Source organism: Phoca vitulina, unplaced genomic scaffold, assembly GCF_004348235.1.
Source record: "Phoca vitulina isolate PV1807 unplaced genomic scaffold, GSC_HSeal_1.0 scaffold21, whole genome shotgun sequence".
Classification (NCBI taxonomy): domain Eukaryota; kingdom Metazoa; phylum Chordata; class Mammalia; order Carnivora; family Phocidae; genus Phoca; species Phoca vitulina.
The window spans coordinates 140,588-163,037 of record NW_022589724.1 but is presented as its reverse complement, the minus strand read 5'-3'; the positions used below and the strand labels follow the sequence as shown (position 1 = coordinate 163,037).

Genomic DNA, 22,450 nt, shown 5'->3' with positions numbered 1-22,450 from the left:
GGGACCACCTGAGTAAAGATCACTTGAGGTTCCTATTAAAAATAGATTCCTGTCCTCTCCCTGGCTGAATCAGAACCTCCTAAGGTGAGGGCCAGGTTTCTGTGTTTTCCACAAGCTCCTCAATGATTGTAATGCACCCTACTATTTGAGAACCATTGGCCTAAGAGAATGTGATCTGAGAGGGAACGAGCTAGCATGTGGCTTAAATTACTCCAGCCTCTGGTGGATCCCTTATTAAATATAATACCATTCCAAGTGGAGACTAGAAGAAAGCTGCTTTACTTCAGCAGGCCAGTCAGCCCGGTGACTGACCCCTGCTTGATGTTTTTTACTTGCCGTGTTCTGTAACAAAATACAAGAGGTCTTCACGTCAGCTCTTTGTCTTGACATCCAAGTCGCTGACTACTGTAGTTAGGTCACGCCTTGAACAGGACTGCAGTTCTGCCCTCCCTAATGCTAAGGGTCGAGTTTGTGCCACCTGGCTCAAGGAGTAAAGATGAGGAGAACACAACCTCTTTACTCTCAATCCCCCCCTCCACCCTAATACCATAACACATCACCCTGTGTGAGTCAAATAGTCTGGTAGAGAAAATAGACACTAAGCCACATTGTTCTCATCACTCTGACTAGACAGTGTACTAACTTAATGAATCCTCTTCTATATAATAGAAATGATCAAAGCCCATTCCTTCTCCTCTTTTCCTTTCTAAATGCTGTTGACAGGAACAAAATACCAAATAAGGACACATGCTAGAGATTTTTAAATTCATACAAGTAAATTACAAAGAGAGGTGGTAATTATTTTTTCTAGAGTTTTACAACAAAATTCCCCTCACAGTGAAAAAATACATATAATTTTAACAGGAAACTTAAAAGACATTTTTGTTGTAAGACTAACATTATGAGAATAATGCCATTAACTGTGCTCATTATAGAGAAACGTAACAGCAACTTTAAAAGGCCAGGTATACTGATAAGTGAAGATGAAATTTCTTTTTCAATGACCAGTATGCTGACATCGAACTTCTGGGTTTTATTCAATACCAGTGTCATGGGTTTCTCCTAACCCAGCCAAAACTCCTGCCAGACGTCCACAAAATTCACACTGAAATCAAAAAACAAGTAAAGAAACTTGACAAGAGCTACCATGCAAAATAACCAGAAGAACTGAAGTCCCAGTGGCACAGATGAGCAGGAGCAGAGGAATGCGGAAAAGCTGCTGCTGCGTCCAGTCTAACTTGGTGAGGCCCTACGATGCCGGACGGCCAAGTCCTCAGGTCACAGGTGTGTCCGTGGACCCGTAAGAACTGGGATCTTGACCCAAACTTTTAAGATCTTCTAAAAAGGAAATACTTCACCTAAATTGAAGTAATTTATAAGTCAAACACCAGAAGAGTTCCTTATTTGATGTTAAGTTGTGCCTAAAACTTTGGCTGATACAAAGAAACCCGTCCACTAAGGCACCCTGAGGCAATCTGACAATGTGTTGGAGAGAACTTTGTCGTCAGTACCACATCATTATGAGAGTACAGAGAACGGATCACCCGCAGAGGACTGGCTTCTTTGGGCAAACAGTCTATAAGTTCACTGCACTGTTTGTCAAATCCCAACAAGCGAATCCCGTAGCCATGTGGGGAAGAGATCATTCGCCCATCAGGGCTGAAGCAAAGTTCTTTGATATAACCCCTGCCTACATTGGCTTCTTCAATGTAATGAGTTAGTCGTAGAGAACAGCGAGGTGAGACAGGTCGCACGGGAGCTCCTTCTTGGAATTCATAGACACAAGTCCACTAAGGGGAGAGAAGAGAGAGAAACCAAAGTTACAGAGCCCCAAATAACGCTAGATCTTTTTGTAAAAAGCTCAACAGGCTGCCAAAGCCACAGAATTGTTGCAAGAAATCCATCAGATAACTGCTACCCCTCTCCCATCTACTAAAATGTGCAGGCCCCATACCTTATCTTCATAAGCCAAGGTTATTCTGTGTACTGTGATGTACTATGACTAAAGCCTTTTATTCCCTCAGGCTGCTGTGACTTCTGTGGTAATAATTCCCCTTTGTGAAAGTAACAACAATGTTGATACTTAAAGTATTCTAAAGTTTAGACATCTAAGCCCTAAAATACCTCTCCTCCTACATACTTCAAAGGCTCTTCTCTCTTTTCGCCTACTCATCAGTTTAGTCTCTCCCTGGTTTCCCCTGGTATGTATGTACGTACGTACGTATATATGATTTGAGAGCAAGGACAAGCAGGGGGAGCGGCAGGCAGAGGGAGAAGCAGGCTTCCCGCTGAGCAGGGAGCCCAACTCGGGATTCGATCCCCAGACCCTGGGATCATGATCTGAGCTGAAGGCAGACACTTAACCGACTGAGCCACCCAGGCGCCCCTCCCCTTGTTTTTAAAAAGAGCAAATTCTAATACTCAATTGGCTTAGCAAAACCTTACATTTAGCCAGCTTGGCTGAAGCATCTCCATCTAAAGTTTACTATATAAAGGGCATGTGGCAAGATAAAGAGGGCAAGAATTAAGAAGCTGGGCACAATCTGAGTTGATACGCGTTTAAGGTATTTCCAGTCTGCCACACTGGAGAGGAGGCGGGAGAGGAAGGAGTGGTTCAAGGGATAAAGATGCCATGAGCGTACATGGCAACGGCTATTTGTTCCGTCAGCCCCGTTGAAGGCGGAGTGCCGCTGCCCCTACCTCCTGATCATCGGTGTTGCTTGAGCACCGAAGGAGAGCGGCCCAGCCTTTTGGGTGCAGCTGTAAGGATGTGATGCAGTTTCCACGGTCTCTCTCACCAGGAACTTCAGGAGTTAAGACTTCAAGACTATTTCGTGGTGAAACTCCTGATAAGAAAATTAGGATGCAAAATGTGTATTATCAGAGGACTAAGGCAGCTCATCAAAGCTTTGATTTCTGGCAGTCACCCCCACCCCCAACCTTCATTCCTTCATCGGCCCCTTGTGCTACCACATGTAAAAAGAAAAATGGGGCATGCCTGGGGGGGCACCATCAGTTAAGCAGCCAACTCTTGGTTTTGTCTCAGGTTGTGATCTGAGGGTCGTGAGATCAAGCCCTGCATCGGACTCTACACTCAGCATGGCATCTGCTTCAGATTCTCTCTCTCCCTCTACACCTCCCACTCATGCTTGCTCTCTAAAATAAATAAATCTTAAAAAAAAAAAAATACACATACACAAAAAAAAAACCTATGGTGGTGCCCCTTGATGCATGGTGTGCATGTCTTTGGGGTGGGGGTATGGGGGAGGGTTATGACCAGAACTAAAGAATCCAAGTTCCTGCAGCGGGAATCCCAGTAACCTAAGACTAGGGATCCTTTTGATTAGGATTTACATCTCAGAAAACTAAGATAAAGTTATATGACATGAAAGGAATCTGGAAAAGTAAAAGATAATTCTCATCTCAGAGGACCTGGTGCTCTCTAGTCCAGAGAAGGAAATACTTGGAAGCCATGCAGATTGCCTTTCTTATCAATAAAAGGCTATTATGTGTGCAAGAAGCAGGACTTAGGGCCCCCAAGAACAGTACTATAAAAAACAGAGCTATAATTTTGGAGGCAAGGGAAGATATTTCACATACCAGTATGTCAAAACGAGGGGTTGGGAGACATTGCCAATCATACATATGCCTGGTACTCTGTTAGGGCCCATCCCGTCCTCTTTCCTAGCCCCCCCATGAAAGTGACTGCTACAGCAAGCCGTTACTACTGGGAGTTACGTCCTATCCCTCAGGTGTGTGGAGAACCACTTTCACAGACATTATAAAGAAGCAATTTAGAAATTTAATATCAAGAGAAATATTTCAACACTTCTCTACCTGCGGAAGGAGTCGCTTTGAAGATTATGAGCTCCCTCTGTCAGACCCTTTGTGAATTGTTTCTCAAATAGATGTGTTATCTTCTTTAAAAGAGTCCCTTTAGATTACTACAGCATTGATGGAAACCTGTGAAGCTCTAAATTACATTGTTACAACCAAACTATACCTAAATAATGATTTCACATGTGACTGAACTTTAATAACAATTTTAGAGAAAAACAAACAGCTATATCAAGAATTCTGAAAATTGAACAAAAGCAAAAAAGAAACCCATCTAAATAAGTAAGTAGTGGTTTTTGAGCTGTGCTCCTTGGAGGCTCCTCCAGAGCTGGCAAAAGGAGGGAACCACATGGGGATGGGAAGGGAAAACTGGTCAAGGAACTCCCTAATTTCACTTGAGCCAGAGTTTTTGCACTTTATCTGTGCTACAATCCACAGCAGATTTCATGTCCTAAAGAGAGTTCACGGGGCACCTGGCTGGCTCAGCCGATAGAGCATCTGACTCTTGATCTCAGGGTCTGGAGTTTGAGCCCCCATATTGGGTGTAGAGATCACTTAAAAAAAAAGTTCTAATCCTGAAATGAGTTTAATAGCCTCAGCTCTATACAGCTACTGTATCGGTCAAAGTGTGGTGCTAACGTTCTGACACCCTGAAGACCCAGGATTGCCAACATTCAGAACGACCTTACGTATGAGCCCCACCTTCTTCTCTATACTCTGCCTAGGCTCTCCATACATCGTCTCTTCTCCCATTCCCAATCTCTATATCATGAAACTGCTGTGTAGTTTGGTTTTGGGGTTTACCACTGCAACAAGCAGTTAACCACTCTTATTTTTTTTTTTTTTTTCCCTCATGGATGGTTTAGTTATTAAGATTTTTCTCAATGATTATTAAGAGCCTTGTCTTAGAAGCCAAAGTAGAAGAACAGGTAGAATCTATAAAAGAAGTTTCTGCTACAAATCAAAGGAAAAATGTTACACATCTGGGCATAAATCTCTAATAGGAATTTTTAACCTTAAATGTCATAGTCTTGAATATCCAGAGGAAAGCAGATAGGCTGTAGGTTTAGGAAGAGCTCTCAAACCACTCTACAAACATCAAGTAGTCATGCAAAATAATCAAGTATGCAATTATCAAGCACTTACCAGGTGAGGCCACCCAGGAAAAACACAAATTAGAAGTATAATGGATAGCCCCTCCCCTAAAGACCTAGGTAGGAGCTATGCTCATCTCCAAAAGGTGACCCAAAATTACAAAAAGACCCACATCTGGCCATCAGTCCACAAAGATGAGGACAAAAAGTGCTTAGATGTGAACTGGTATGGAGAAGTAGATGAAGTTTGCATAGGTAAAAAGCATCTCATTTAGGGGGTGGAAAGAATGGGCTAAACAGCTACTTCTGCCAGAGCGGTGGGGGGAAACGGGCAAAAGCAGAGTAGGGCCAGAATGTAGCCCACTTTATCCCACAACCCCTCTAAGGCTGTCAGGCATTGCTCAGATAAAGAAATGGCAGAGCAAAATGCCTACTGGGCTGGAACCAGGTGACTTTCACAAGCACCTGCCAAATGCATCACTTTATACAGCACCATCACATGCATATCTCATTTAATCCATAACAACCTTGACTGGGATTTACATGTCCAAACCACGTTTTCTCCAATCTAGACCAGACTAAGTTCAGTAAATAAAGCCAAAGCTCAAATTCCAACAAAGATGTAAGCCCAAGATATCCAACCCTAGAGACTGGTTAGCTTTTGAAAATGACTGAGGGTCAAAGAATAGCCTCTTCTTTATTGGCTTTTACTTGTATAGATTTAAACTAAACCAAAGAAAGCTATTTGGTAGAATCTGTTGTTGCAAGATTATAAAATACCACTTTCAACCTACCTTCTCTTTGTGATGCTCGTGACATGTGTTTCTCAGAAGATGAGTTAGAATCACTATGATGACAAGGTGAACCAGAAACTCGAGGACCAGATGAACTTGATGAAGTAGTCAGATCTTGAAAATACAAAAAGTTCTGACAATAAACTTAGCAAAACTCTAGTAGTGTCTCTTAACTTTTTAATCAGCTAGTTGAAGCATACTGTTAAAATCCACCTGAAACATGGCAAGTACATGCTCACTTAAAGCTGGCCTATAACTGCGACCGAGGTAGGGAGGACAGCTCTTTGAAGTGTTCTATCTAAGGCCTGGGCCGTCTCTAAAATCTCTTCTAACAAAGACTTGCTTAAGTGAAATAAAAATGACAAACCAAATAAACATAGGAGCATCTTTGGGTTCCCCATCACTTGTGTAGTAAAACAAAACAAGAAAATTCAGTAAACATGAAAACTGAGCTGTTCATCAGCCTGTTTAATGTTAGAATAGGGTCCAAATACCAGGTTCGTTACTGAGAACATTAAATGAGCCTTCTTAAGCATGCCAAACAATTCTGTTATCATTCATGAAGTTATGTGAATACTATCTTTGAAATGCAATACAAACTTTATACTGAAATCTGAAGAAAAACAAAAATTGAGTATTAGATAGTTGGGTTTGATATATTACTCCAAAAAGCAATCTCTATTACATCTCACTCTTCTAGTGGCCCCACACTTTTATGAGAATTTCTTCATCTAATTCCTTTTGATGTTATTATCAGAATTACCCTTAGAAGACAGAAAATGTTCTTGGTGGGGTTTTGTTTTTGTTTTTGTTTTTTAATTTTATTTATTTCTTTGAGACAGAGCGAGAGAGAGCACAAGCAGGGGGAGCGACAGGCAGAGGGAGAGGGAGAAGCAGACTCCCCGCTGAGCAGGGAGCCCGATGTGGGACTTGATCCCAGGACCCTGGGATCATGAACCAAGCCAAAGGCAGATGCTTAACTGACTGAGCCACCCAGGCGCCCCTGTTCTTGGTTTTTGAATAAAAAAATACCAACCAGACTTTCTAACTCACTACCTCTTCCTAAGCTAAAGTTGACTATTAATGTTTAACCTAAAAATAAATTTCTGAATGTAAAAGGATTATACTCACATATTTATGAAATCCCTTGCTTTGCAAATAAGCTGGTAAAACTTAAATTTCTACTTTTAGCAGTGAAATTGGGCAAATGCAATTACAACAGGGCCTGTACTTTCCCAAAGGAGTCTTCAGATATGGCCCTATGGCCCTATGCATACAGGAGAAAGAGTCCAACCATCTGAAGCTGATTTTAAATAGCAATTTATAAACATTGTATTCCAAATGCTTAAGTCTTTTTTTCTGGGTTCTTGTTCATAAATGCAAAATTATAAATAGGTATGTTCCTGGAACAGCCCTCTTTTTCTCAAAGGTGATGAAATATAGTCTCTATCACATAATGTAGATATATTATAGTGCATAAGTTTTTCTGAGCCCCAATTTCACTGAAGTCTAATGGAATCAGCAACAGCAAAAAGAATACAACTTTAGGGGCACCTAGGTGGCTCAGTCGGTTGAGCGGCCAATTCTTGGTTTCAACTTGGGTCATAATCTCAGAGTCCTGGGATTGAGCCCTGCCCCCCCAATTGTGTTCCCTGCTCAGCAGGGAGTCTGCTTCAGGATTCTCTCTCCCTCTGCCCCTCCCCCGCTCTCTCTCCCTCTAAAATAAATCTTTTTTTTTAAAAAAAAGAATACAGCTTTAGCAAGAGGATGTTTAGAGGCTGTGAAATAGGATGACACCTGCTACATGGGTATAGACATCTGGAATTCTAGGATGTAATACAGACTTAAAAGTAAAGCTCTATATTGAATATATCTTAAAAGCTCTGCTAGGTGGGGTGCCTTGGTGGCTCAGTGAGTTCAGCATCTGACTCTTGATCTCAGCTCAGGTCTTGATCTCAGGGTTGTGAAATAAAAATTAAAATAAAATAAAAATAATAAAGCTCTGCTGGAAGATTGAACCTACCTTGGGCCACCACTAATTTTTGAGATAGTGATGATTTAGAAATACTGATAAAAGATTTTCTGGATAGCAGAAAGCGCTAAAAGAAAATATTTTTATAGTTAGCAGTTCTTCCTAGATCATTGGTGATACAGAAGCACAAATTAATGCTATGTCAGAGATTCATATAGGTCATACTTTCTTGGGAAAAAAGCTCTCAATGAGCTTTCCAAAAATGTCTTCTAATTTCCTTCCCTTCTTCCTGCTATCATTCTCAGAATGGGAACATATACAGTATCTCCCTTTGTGTGAGACTCTTCGGAAAACTTTTTTTAATCAAAAAAGAAAAGCTTACCTGAACTTGATGTAGTTCTTCTTGCTCTCAAAATGGGATAGCTGCCTACTTCTAAAGACTTGGTTAAGTCAAGATCATGCAAAATCAAAAGATATCCAGAGGACGTGGAGATCAACATTTTGGAACAATCTGGTGTTAATCTCATTCGCATGAGAAAACGTGTGTGAAAGAATTTCTTATGTGGACACCCATCTTCTGTACACCTACAGAAGAAATCAAAACAAAACCTAGAATTATCATAAATATAAGGATTCGGTAATAGTCATATTTTTGACCTTCAAACTAGAATTTACGGTCAATGTATGCTTAGCCTTTTATACATGATAAACATTTTGTTTTTGTTTTTGCTCACCATTCCTTCTTTCATCTCCAACTTTTCATTTCATTCTTTCTGAAATATACATTTTTAAGTTAAGATTTTGTTGAGGTAAACTGTCACTTTATGTTGTTCTGAATATTGGGGATAATACTCCACTGAGTTCTGGCTTCCATTGTTGCTATTTTTAAGTCTGCTATTAGTGCAATTGTTACTTTGGACAATTTATCCTTTGATCTTCTCCTTGTCTTTGGAGTACTGCAGTTTCACTCTGATATATGTTTAAATTTGGATTTCTTTCTAATTTATTGGGATTCATTTGACTTTATAAATCTTAAGATTCATATTATTCATATATTCTGGGAAATTCTCCATCATTATTCCAATATCGCCTCTCACATATTTTCTCTATTCTTTTGGAGCTCCAAATAGATGTTTGAAACACTCACATTTGATTCTCGTCTCATAGCTGCTCTTTCTTATATTCTATCTCTTCATTTCTGTTACATTCTGGATAATTTTTAATATCTAGCTTCCAATCTATTTTTTAAAGTTGTGTCTAATCTGCTACTTGACCCATCCTGGTTTTTAAAAAAAAATTTTTTTAATTACTAAAAACTATATGCTTTAAATTTTTTAATTGCTTCTTGTGATAAATAGGAACAGTACTGATTTTTACATTTTGATCTTATGTTTAGCAATCTTGGTTAACTCTAATTCTGATAATTTGTCAGCAGAATTTCTAAGATTTACTATATAGACCAGTCAGAACACTGGTCTATGGGCTAAGTCTGGACTATTGCCTGTTTTTATACAGAAGGTTGGTTGGAACACAGCAATACCCGTTATGTATTGTCGACGGCTGCTCAGAGACTATACAGCACACAAAGCCTAAAATATTTATTACATAGTCTTTTACAGAAAATTTGCCAACCCTTCATATAGACAATCATATCACCTGTGAATGCTATTTTTTTCATTTTTTTTCCTTTCTAATCCTTACATATTTATTTTCCTGTACCGACTAGGACCCTGTCTTCTGCCACCCCAAAACAGTGGTATACAGTAGTAGTAATAGCAGCCATATTCTCCCTTCCTGATTTTATAGAGAAAAAAAATTTTTTTTTTAAGTAAGCTCTATACTCAATGTGGGGCTTGAACTCACAACCTTGAGATCAAGAATCACATGCTCTAGTGACTGAGCCAGCCAGGTACCCCTATAGAGAAAACCATTTAAAAATGTCCTGTAGGTTTTAGTGTACACTTTTGATGAGTTTCCTTCTATTTTTAATTAAGTTTAATAGCTTTGAGATATAATTTACATATCATAAAATTCACTCATTTTAACAATTAAGTGATTTTTAGTAAATTTATGGAGTTGTGCAATCATCAACCCAATTTTAGAACATTGTCATCATCCTAAAAAATCCCTCCTGCCCACTAGCAGTCTCTCCCTGTTCCTATTCCCAGTCACAGGCAGCCACTAAGTAGTCTCTATAGATCTGCTTATTGTGGACATTTAATATAAATAGAATTATACAAGTGGTCTTTTGGTTTGGCTTTTTTCACTTAGCATACTGTTTTTTGATGTTCATCCATGTTGTAGCACATATTAGTACTCTGTTCCTTTTCATTACCAAATAGTATTCTATTATATAGATATACCACATTTTGTTTATTAATTTGCCAATTGATAGATATTTGTACTGGTTCCCTTTTGGGGATATTATGAGTAATACTGTTATAAGCATTCATGTACAAATCTTTGTGTGGTGATAGGTATTCATTTCTCTTGGGTAGATACCTAGGAGTGGAATGGCTGGTCAGATGATAAATCTGTTTAACATTTTAAGAAACTACCAAACTTTTCTCAAGTGGCTGTACCATTTTACATCCCTACCAGCAATGTATGAGGATCCAGTTTCTCCACGTTCTTGACAATACTTATTATTGTCTTTCTAAATTAAAGCCATATGAGTGGATATGAAATGGTTTCTCATTTTGGTTTTGACTTGCATTTTCCTTCTGACTAATGATGTTGATCATCTTTTCACATGCCTATTAATCATTTGTATTATCTTCCTTGGTGAAATGTCTATGCAGATATTTTGCCCATTTTAAAATTGGGTTATTTGTGTATATTTAAAGTGAGTTGCAAGAGTTCTTTATATATTCTGGACACAAATCCTTGATCAGATGTAATTTTTCTTTTCACTTTCTTAATGGTATCACCTGATACACAAAAGTTTTTAATTTTAATGAAGTTCATTTTATCAATTTTTTTTAATCACTTGTGCTTTGGTTTGCATGAAGATTTACTTCCATGTTCTCTTCTTTGAATTATGTAATTTTATCTCTTACCTTCAGGTTTAAATCCATTTTGAGTTTCTTGTTTTGATGTAAAATAAGGGTCTAAACTCATCTTTTTGCATGTGGATATCCAGTTGCTCAGGTATCATTTATTGAAAAGACTATCCTTTTCTGAACCACTGAATTTACCTTGGCACCTTTGTTGAATTGAAAATCAACCGATCATAAATGCAAGGGTTTATTTCTGTACTCTCAAAATTCTGTTCCTTTGATTTATATGCCTATCCCATGCCAGTAAACACTGTTTTGATTACTATGGCTTTGTAGTAAGTTCTAAAATTGAGAGTGTGAGTCTTTCAACTTTGTTCTTCTTTTCAAGATTGTTTTGGCTATTCTGGGTCATTTGTATTTCCATATAAATTCTAGAATCAGCTTAACAATTGGTCCAAAAAAGACAGCTGGAATCTTGATAGGGATTGCACTGAATCAACAGATTAACTTGGAGACAATTGCCATCTTTATTTTATTTTTTTGACAATTGCCATCTTTAAAAAAATTTTTTGTTTGTCCTCTGTAATCTTATTATTTTTTTAAGTAAGCTCTACACCCCATGTGGGGCTTGAACTCATAGCCCTGAGATCAAGAGTCACGTGCTGTCCTGACTGAGCCAGCTAGGCACCCCCAAAATTACCATCTTAATGATGCCGAGTCTTCCAATCCATGAAGATGGAATGCCTCTCCATTCATTTACATCTTCTTACATTTCTTTCAGCAATGTTTTTATAGTTTTCAGTGTAAAAATCTTGTACTTTTTTTGTTAAATACATTCCTAAGTATCTTATTTCTTTAGATGCTATTATGAATGGAATCTTCATTCATTTTTAGATTGTTCATTGCTTATAAGTAGAAATACAATTGATTTGTGTATATTAATCTCGTATATCTTGTGACCTTGCTGAACTTACTAGTTCTAGTATTTTTGTGGAATCCTTAAGATTTTCTATATATAAGATCATATCTACATATGAAGATTGCTTCTTCCCTTCCAATCTGGATGCCTGGTATTTCTTTTTCTTGCCTGACTGCACTTCCAATTCAACTGTACCTCTAATACAATATTGAATAAAAGTGGTGGGAGCAGACATCCTTGCCTTGTTACCAATCTTAGGATAAATTTGTATTCAGTCTTTTCAACATTAAGATGATTTTAGCCAGGGGCGCCTGAGTTGGTTAAGCATCTACCTTCAGCTCAGGTCATGATCTCGGGGTCCTGGGATCGAGCCCTGTGTCGTCGGGCTCTCGTCGGGCTCCCTGCTCAGTGGGGAGTCTAACTGTCCCTCTCCCTCTGCCCCTAACCCCACCCCCCTACTAGGGTGCTCTCTCTAAAAAAAAAAAAAACTTTACAAAAATGATTTTAGCTATAAATTTCTCAGATGTCCTTTATCAGCTGTCTAGGGAATAAAAGTTCCCTATTATTCCCAGTTTTATTACAAATGGGTATTGGATTTTGTCAAGTGCTTTTCTACCTTTCTTGAGATGATCCTGTTTATGGATTTTGACCTTTATTAATACGATGTATTACATTAATTGATTTTTGGATATTAAACCAACCCTCTATTCCTGGGGTAAATTCTACTATTGTGATATATAATCCTTTATACATGATGCTAGGTTTGATTTGCTAATATTTTGTTGAGGATTTTGTTCTATTTTTCTTCTTCTTTTTGTTTTTGAGGAATATTGGTCTGTAGTTTTCTATTCTTATGATGTTTGTCTGGTTTGTATCAGAGTAATAATACCAGCCTCATAAAATGAGTTTGGAAGTGTTCTCCTCTATTTTCTAGAAGAGACTGTGAAAGATTGGTATTATTTATTCTATAAATGTTTGGTAAAATTGACCAGTGAAGACTTTTGGGACTGGGCTTTTCACTGTGGAAAGATTTTTAAATTACCAGTTCGATTTTTTACTTGCTTTAGGTCTGTGGGTCTGTAGATTTTCTATTTGTTCTTGAATCAGTTTAAGTAATCTGTGACTGTCCAGGTATTTATCTGAGTTGTCTGATGTGTTGTCATAAAGTTGTTCATTGTATCCCTTTATAATCCTTTTAATCTCTATAAGACTGGTAATAATGTCCCCTCTTTTGTTTTTAATTATGATTGAATGTTGAATTTTATTCCTTGATTAAAACAATCATACGGACTTTGTTTAATCTGTTAATGTGATAAGTTATATTAATAGAATTTCTATTGATAGGGGCGCCTGGGTGGCTCAGTCGGTTAAGTGTCTGCCTTCAGCTCAGGTCATGATCCCAGAGTCCTGGTATCAAACCCTGTGTCGGGCTCCCTGCTGAGCAGGGAGCCTGCTTTTCCCTCTCCCTCTGCCTGCTGCTCCCCCAGCTTGTGCACACTTTCTGTCAAAAAAAAAAATTTTTTTCTATTAATATATCTTTTTTAAGTGACCTATACGTATACCCAACATGGGGCTCGAACTCACAACCCCGAGATCAAAAGTTGCATGCTCTTCTGACTGAGCCAGCCAGGCGCCCCAGATATATCATCTTTTCATTCCTGAATAAACCCAACTTGGTCATGTTATTTTGATTAATATCTTACAAGTTTCAGTTTCCTTCTATTTAGAATACTTGTATCTACATTCACATTACAGATTGACCTTTCAATTTTTCTCTTCTAGTATTATCTTTGTTGAGTTTATATATTAAGGTTATACTAGCTTCATACATGAGGTAAGGAGATTTCCCTTTTTCTGGAATGTGAACAACTTAATAAAACTGGAATGTTCTGTTTCTTATAGTGTCTTACAGAAGTCACCTGTAAAACTGACAGGCCTGCTGTTTTATTAGTAGATAAATTTTAATTGCTATTTTCCATTTCTTTAATGGCTATGGCAGAGGCAATGTTTAGAATATTTAAATAACCAGGAGTGCATGAAAATGAGCCAGTCAGAACTGATGCAGTTGGCAGTGTTGGAACTGAGTCCTGGAATTACTCTACTGTAAGATCTTAAAACTTCCATCAACAAAGGGTGTCTCTTGGCAGTCTGTAAGCCAGGGATTTGACCCCTGGCTCATAATTTACTATTGACAGTCATGTGGGCAAGTTACCCAACCTCTCTGACCTTGGTTTCCTTAGCTCTAAAGTGGGATAATAGGGGCGCCTGGGTGGCTCAGTCGTTAAGCGCCTGCCTTCGGCTCAGGTCATGATCCCAGGGTCCTGGGATCAAGCCCCGCATCGGGCTCCCTGCTCAGCGGGAAGCCTGCTTCTCCCTCTCCCACTCCCCCTGCTTGTGTTCCTGCTCTTGCTATCTCTTTCTGTCAAATAAATAAAATCTTTAAAAATAATAATAAAATAAAATGGGATAATAGTTATCTAACTCATGAGACTGTTCTCTGAATTAAATGAGATGCTGAACAACCAAAAAAAAGGGGGGGGGTAGCTTAAGGGGGACTTTAGCTGCTAGATCATATGGAGATCTTGAGGGAGGTATCCCTAAAAGAAGGGCCTGGGTAACCAGAGGGTGCCAGGATATGACTGCCCGGGGATGATTCAGGATAGTGGCTATTTATCATTTAACTACAGTTACCACATTTAACTTCTGTATTAACTACAGAAGTAGTTTAATATTTTAACAACTACTTCAGCTAAATCACTGCATATTGGTTAAATATCAGTCCAGGTAACAGGTGTATTTAGGTTTTCTATTTCTCTCTTGATCAGTTTTGCTAAGGTGTATTTTTTGAATAAACCATTTCATCAAAGTTTTCAAGTATACTGGCATAAAAGTGATCTTATTATCATATATATTTTTTGTTGTTGTCTCTTTTTTTATTGTTAAGATTATTCTTTGTCTTATTTCTCTGGATGAATCTTACCAGAGATTCAAAAAGCAGGCTTTAAAAAAAAACTTTATTGTACATTCATTTTCAATTTCACTAATTTCTGCTTTTATCTTTATTATTTCCATAATCTTTCATTGGGTTTACTCTTTTTTATCTTTTTCCAGTTTTTTTGAGTATAATGCTTAGTTCACTAATTTTTAGTCTACTGATTTCCCTATGAGTTCTTCTTCAATCCATGAATTATTTAGGAATTGAGTTTATAAATCTCCAAACATGGGAATTTTTAGTTACCTGTGTTTTAATTAACTATACTGAGGTCAGGAAAAATCATTTGTGTGGTAACAACTCTTTGATATTGGTTGAAACTTACTTTGTAATCTAGTACATGCTCTACTTTTGCTTCAGAGGATATATTCACTATTTGTTGGGAGAATCCCAAATACACCTAATAAATCAAGTTTATTACCGTAAGATCTCCTATGGTCTTACTAATTTTTTGGTCTACTTTATCTATTAGTAAATGAGAGAATAGTGTTACTATTTTCCACTAAGATGGGGATTCTTAGTTTTTTCTTGTAATTCTGTCCATTTTGCTTTTTTTTTTTTTTTAAAGATTTTATTTATTTATTTGACAGAGAGAGACACAGCGAGAGAGGGAACACAAGTTGGGGGAGTGGGAGAGGGAGAAGCAGGCTTCCCGCGGAGCAGGGAGCCTGATGTGGGGCTCGATCCCAGGACTCTGGGATCATGACCTGAGCCGAAGGCAGATGCTTAACGACTGAGCCACCCAGGCGCCCCCCGTTTTTGCTTTTTATGGTTTGAAGCTATGTTATTAGGTACATTTAAGATAAGAATTCTTTTATGTTCTAGTGAAATAAACCTTTTAGCACAGTACCTTTTTTTTTTTTAAGAATTTTTTTTTTTTTTTAAGATTTTATTTATTTCTTTGACAGAGACAGAGACAATGAGAGCAGGAACACAAGCAGGGGGAGTGGGAGAGGGAGAAGCAGGCTTCCCGCTGAGCAGGGAGCCCAATGTGGGACTCGATTCCAGGACTCTGGGATCATGACCTGAGCCGAAGGCAGCCACTTAATGACTGAGCCACCCAGGCGCCCTAGCACAGTACCTTTTTTAACCACTAATAATGCTTTATGCCTTATATTCTCTTTTGTCTGCTATTAATGTAAATATAATTGTTTCTCTTTGATTTGAATTTGCCTGTTATTTTTTTCCCATGCTTTGACTTTCTCATTTGCATGTTTTGGGTGTGTTCCTTACAAAGAACATAGTTTGGTTTTCTTTTTTAATCCAATCTAACCCTATCTATCTTTTAACTGGCTACTTTAGTCTATATGTATTTATTGCGATTATTGATATTTGGATTTTCTGCCTACCATATTTTTGTGCTTCCCAATTTACCTATTTTTTAAAAATGATTTTCCCCCTTCTCTGCCTTGTTGGATTGATCATGTTTTACTAGCTTTTGTCCACTAATTTGGAAGTTACCATTCATATTCCTATTGAAATTTTATTTCTAAATTAAAAAAAAATGAACTTCTAAATTTTAACAGTTATGCTTGTCTTAATCTAAAGAGATCTATATATCCTCTGCTCAAACAATATGCATAGTAGAAATCTTTAAGAATATTCTCTCTCTTTTTACATATGACCTCTGAAAAGAATATTTCAGAAATGGTCCTGGTGTATTACTGCATTGTCATTTCACCATAGCTAGCAATAGGTACATTTTAGTTATTTCTCAAACTTCAACTCTATTTTTCTTGATTATTTTATGTAGGCACCACACCCAGCATGGAGCCTAATGCAGGGCTTGAACTAACGACCCTGAGATCAAGACCTGAGCTGAGATCAAGAGATGCTTAGCCAACTGAACCACATGAATAAATGTCATGTCATAAATATTTTGCCATGTTATTAAAGATGGTTCAGATGCTTAACCAACTGAGATCAAGAGATGCTTAGCCAAACAGGTGTCCCAAACTTCAGGTTTCTTTAAATAATCAATTTCTCTATAAGAAGACATTTCATTGAAGTGTTTCACAACAGAGGCATTACTGACATTTTAGATGGGATTAGTCTACTGTGCAAAATGTTCCATGCAGGATGTTTAGAAACTCTGATCCCTGTTGACTAAATGCCAGTAGAAATCCTCTCTTCTCCTCCCATAGTGACAATTAAAACTGCACCACACATTATTTCCAAACATTCCCACTGAGAAACTATTATTTTAATGCATGAAAAAAATTACAAAATAAGTAGGTTTAAGAATTGAAGGACCGAAGAATGAAAAACATTTCTGTTCCACAGAGGAAATAACAAAAATATTTTTCCTTAAATTCCTTAAATTTAGGAAACTCATCTTATAAACCAGTTTTCATCATTAACTGTACTACTTGGTCTCCTTTCCATAAACTTTTCTCCAAATTTTTTAGTTGCAGTATATGACTAAGGGCAAGTAACAAAAGATGGAATCATTTTTTGATTATTTTTCCCAAAGTCAGATTCTTTCTCCTAAAGAGAGATGAAAGCTAAGACAAAACACTGAATTTCTCTACCATTTTAAACAAATATTTTTGGGGGGCACCTGGGTGGCTCAGTCAGTTAAAGGTCCAACTCTTTGATTTCGCAGGTCATGATCTCACGGTTGTGAGATGGAGCCCCACACCAGGTTCTGCGCTCAGCAGGGAGTCTGCTTAAGATTCTCTCTCTCCCTCTCCCTCTGCACCCGCCCCCCACATGCTCACTCACTCTCTCTCCCTCTCTCTGTCAAATAAAGAAATCTTTAAAAAATTTTGTTGTTGTTGTTCACAATCCTAACATGGTTTCCTATTCACAAACCTGTTGGTGTCCCAAATAATGACATTTCCATCAAATCCTGATGTTACTAAGAGTCTTGTATTAGTATCATATTCGATGTTCTTCACCCAGCTAGTGTGACCATGTAAAGTGCATACTTTGGTGTTCAGTTTTCTCAGATCCCATAGTGCTATTGTAGTGTCATCAGAGCAGGTAGCAAACAGCCGGTTATCAAGAAATCTACAAAGCAGAAAAGAAAAACTGGTTTATTTAATCTCTTGTTAAAGAAAACTTGAGAAACAGCCTCTATATTACCTAATCAAGAAAACAAACAAAAAAGGACTACAAACTGACGGTATAAACCCAGTGATATGGGTATCAATAAACAGTAAGCATAATTCACATAATCACAGGAAAGGACACTATGATTTAAGGAGGACCACAATGTAATTTTATCCATTTGCTTTATATTATTGATTTTTATTTGGAACTGGATATAGGGGTGGATGTTTGGGGAACAGTGCTAGAGAGAAAAAAGAACTTTAGAATCTGTATAGGAAACACGAATGGTGAGAGACAATTTAATAGGAGACAGAGGAGATTTTGAAGACTTGATTGCAGAGGGAGATATGTTAAGCATAAAGGGTTCATAATTATGAGAAAAATTTACCCTGCTACAAGTAATGTCTTTCTATTTAGAACACATTTACATATAAAAATTGTTAATAAAATGCCATATTTTTAACCTATTAATTCAAAGGCATTCCCCCAAATAATCATACTTAGCAATATTTTATTAGGACCAGTTAAGATTACAAGATATACCAATAAAATACTCTATAATTCAGACTTTTAATTATTTTACACTAATTTCTCAATGCTTAGTGAGAATATATTTTATACAAATACTTAAAAAACAACAAACCTACCAATCACACTTGAATTTCTTTTATTTCTTTTTCCACATTTGAATTTCTGCCTAATTCAACATTAGGATGCTTTCTCTAACATATGCTGTTATATATTACTTCCTAATCTCTTGTAGAGAGAAGAAATGAATTCTGGAACTTCTTCCAAGATAAAATTATATTGAATTATTTTTTATCAGAAATCAACCTCAGTATCCATAAATACCATAACAACCTTCCTAAAACTTAACACAGTTTTAAAATTCCTAGCTGTTGTACAAGCTGTTTCTACTACTTGAAACCACCTTCACCCTACCCCTTGACCTGACTAAACACTTCCTTTCTTTTTGTTATTCAGCTATCATCCCCTCCAGGAAGACTTCCTTCTCTATCCAGCTTGGGGTAGATTTACCAATCTTCTAATCTCCAAAGTACTCTATATTTCTGTCATAACACTTAATATACAGTGTAAGGAATAACTTCATAAGGCTATAAACTCCTTGAAGACAGGGGGAACTGTCTGCATAGTTCCTTGTTAGATCTGTAGTACCCAACACACAGTGCCAGGCACGTAATAAGTACTCACAAATATTTATTATGCATGAGATAGGAGTTCACTACCTAGTGGAAAAAAATTATAAATACATAATTGTACAAAATAATTGCATGGAATAAGCAAAGAAAAGGGTGATCAGGGGCGCCTGAGTGGCTCAGTTGGTTGAGCCTCTGCCTTCGGCTCAGGTCAGGATCCCAGGGTTCTGGGATCGAGTCCTACTTCAGGCTCTTTGCTCAGTGGGAAGCCTGCTTCTCCCTCTGCCTGCTGCTGCCCCTGCTTATGTGCTCTCTCTCTGACAAATACATAAGATCTAAAAAAAAAAAAAAAAAGAAAGAAAAGGGTGGTCAGGAAAGACTTCATGGTGGGGTCATTTGAACTGATTTTAAAAGATGAGGCAGGCACTCCCTAAGTGACCAAGGGATAAGCAAAGGTACAGAGGCATGTAAGGGGATGGTATATACTCTGAGAGGCAACACTAGTTAGAAGTACTGTGTGTTGAAAAGTAGAGATAAGAGGAGAATATATCATGGATTTATTCTGTAGTGATTCCCAGTAACTTTTTTTTTTTAAAGATCTTTGCATTTTTTTTTTAAGATTTTATTTATTTTTTGAGAGAGAGAGAGAGACAGCGAGAGAGGGAACACAAGCAGGGGGGGTGGGAGAGGGAGAAGCAGGTTTCCCACTTTGCAAGAGAGAGCACAAGCTGGGGGAGGGTCAGAGGGAGAGGGTGAAACAGACTCCCCACTGGGCAAAGAGCCCGACGTGGGACTCAATCCCAAGACCCTGGGATCATGACCTGAGCTGAAGGCAGACGCTTAACTGACTGAGCCACCCAGGCATCCCTGAAAATATTTTTTAAATGGAAAAAAGTCCACCATAAAAATAACCACTGTTATTAATAGCCTAATTCTTATATTTCAATAATAAATGTCATGTCATAAATATTTTGCCATGTTATTAAAGATTTATTGACAAAATCATTCTTAATGGCTGATTAGATTCACTGTATGAATGAACCGTATCTTGTTTCTTTTTTAAACTAATAAGCAATTGCTGGGTGTTTATATTGCTTCCAATTTTTTACTATGGTTTACACTAAAACCATTAAATGGTTTTATTTAGTGTAAAAATTTATGTAGTATAAAAAAGTTTACACTAAAAAACACTATGATGAACAACCTAATAGCTGAATATTAATCACATCCCTAGTTATTTTTCTAAGTACATCCCCAGAAAAATGTATTGCTAAGTAAAAAGGGATTTAAAAAAATGTAAGGCTTTTGAGGGGCGCCTGGGTGGCTCAGTCGTTAAGCGTCTGCCTTCGGCTCAGGTCATGATCCCAGGGTCCTGGGATCGAGCCCCGCATCGGGCTCCCTGCTCAGCAGGGAGCCTGCTTCTCCCTCTCCCCCACTTCTGTTCCCTCTCTCGCTGTGTCTCTCTCTATCAAATAAATAAATAAAATCTTTAAAAAAAAAAATAAAAAATGTAAGGCTTTTGATACATACAGCCAAACTATCCTCAAAAGAACATACTGATATGTAGTTCTACCAGCAGTTAACAATGTCCACTTCTCCAAGCCCTGTCACACAGATATTTTTTAATTCTGCTAAGTGCCAGGGGAAAAAAAAAAGATCTTAAATTGAAACTTTTATTTTTAGTAAAGTTCAAGGCTTTTCATATTAATTGGAAGATTATTTTCTCTTGTGAATTTCTATTCATATTCCTTACTGATTTTCCTACTGCTGTATTACTTTTATTAGAGTTATAAATTCTCTTTATAGTAAAGATAATATACCTCAGTTTTTCGAAGACAGTATGTTGAAAAAAAAAAGACAGTGTGTTGAATATATTTTCCATATATACTTTTATCTTATTATGTGGTTTATATATTTTCTTACTATATCAAAATTTTTACTAATCAAAATCGTCAAGTCCATTTTTTTTCCCCTACAGTTTTATCTTTACTGATTAGGCTTTTTAAAGTAATAATATTTTAATGACTTCCTGACAGGAATTAAACGACTGAAAAAACACACCATGACAAAAGGCAACTGGAAAATCAAACTTTTAAAATAAACTGATCATCATCATAGAGCATCTTCTTACATTTAAAAAATTTAGGGAAAAAGTAAGGTATTTTATTTAGTCTACAGAAAATACTTAATGCACATATGGATTCAAAACCCCAGTGGCGGGGCATCTGGGTGGCTCAGTTGTTGAGCATCTGCCTCCAGCTCAGGTCCTGATCCCAGGGTCCTGGGATCGAGCCCCGCATTGGGCTCTCTGCTCCGCGGGAAACCTGCTTCTCCCTCTGCCACTCCCCCTGCTTGTGTTCCCTCTCTCGCTGTGTCTCTATCAAATAAATAAAATCTTTTAAAAAAAAACAAAAAACCAAAACCCCAGTGGCATTATACCACCTTAGGCCACAGTGGTCCACCCTAAAGGCTTTAGGCAAGAAAATGAAATGATTAGCTAAGAGTTTCAAAAAGATCTCTGAGGTAGCTAGTTTCCAAAACTCTTGGATTTTCATAAAAAATAAAATGAAGTGGGGGATCAGTTTTAAAATTTTTGTCAATAAGGCCATTGAAAAATTACCATTGTTGCATGGAAAATATTTTAATACCAATAATGTACAAAGAATATAATCTTGGAATAAAAGCTAATAATTTGAATTGAATAAATTTACCTTAATGAAAAATTCAACACTTTCACTTTAGTTTTCTCATTTTGCCTCAAAATTTTACCTGTTAAAAATCTTGGTATTGAAGAATCATTGGTGAAGAGAATAGATAAATTATAGAAAACTAAGAATGTCGATTAGGAGACCAGTTAAAGTACCCACAATTCTTATACTAAAGCAAGCAAATGCAGAGAATGTAAAGTGTTAGACAAATTCTTGGAGATCTGGCTCAATCTTCTCAAATTAAAACTCAGTCTAGCCTAATAAGGCATGTAAAATGTTTTTAACTCCATAGTCTCTAATAAACAGGAAACACTCCATACACTCTGAAATCTATGAGTTTATGAATTATAAAACTGCTCCATATGTTCCCATCAAACCCCAACATATGACTATAATAGTTCTGGGTAAACTGGACATCTGGATAAATTGAAGTCTTCATTATCAGAGGATAATTGGTGAAGGATAACAGCAATTGAAATAGAATTTCTTTAAAACAGGTACCAACATCTCTTGTACAAGGGAAAGAAAGTGTTGTCTTTATCTAAAAACTAAAAGTCATAATAATTTTTAACATTTATTTTACATTTATATAAACATACACAAATTCATAGAATAAGAATAAATTAAATGTTTGGGTTTTCCTGCATAATCTTTCCAATAAAATTATGAGAGCAAAATATAACACTCTTACTTCATATTTGAGTTTTGTACTATAATTAAAAAAGAGAGTCATTTCTATATAAACTTCAAGGGCTTTATCCATTTTCCCAAGGGCCTTTCCTTAGTCCCATGAGATATTCACATAATTCTCTGAATTCTCTGAATAGCATGTCCTCATTTCTGTCATTTCCTTTTAATTGATAACTAGTCTAACTCAATCAGATCTTTATTTGCCAATGATTTGATATGTAATTGACTAGTTTT

The 22,450-nt window shown here is 37.2% G+C and overlaps 1 protein-coding gene across 1 annotated transcript in view; it reads right to left on the bottom strand.

Moving 5' to 3' along the window:
- Window positions 1-757: 757 nt before the first annotated feature.
- Window positions 758-22,450, bottom strand: part of DCAF10 (DDB1 and CUL4 associated factor 10) — a 39,782-nt gene continuing 18,089 nt past the window's right edge. The window contains exons 3-7 of the mRNA XM_032418253.1: window positions 17,422-17,619; window positions 8,080-8,282; window positions 5,726-5,839; window positions 2,701-2,846; window positions 758-1,790 (exon numbers count right to left, since the gene is read on the bottom strand). Of these exons, the coding sequence (XP_032274144.1) occupies window positions 1,422-1,790; window positions 2,701-2,846; window positions 5,726-5,839; window positions 8,080-8,282; window positions 17,422-17,619 (1,030 nt within the window). The 3' untranslated portion in view covers window positions 758-1,421. The remainder of the gene's footprint in view (window positions 1,791-2,700; window positions 2,847-5,725; window positions 5,840-8,079; window positions 8,283-17,421; window positions 17,620-22,450) is intronic.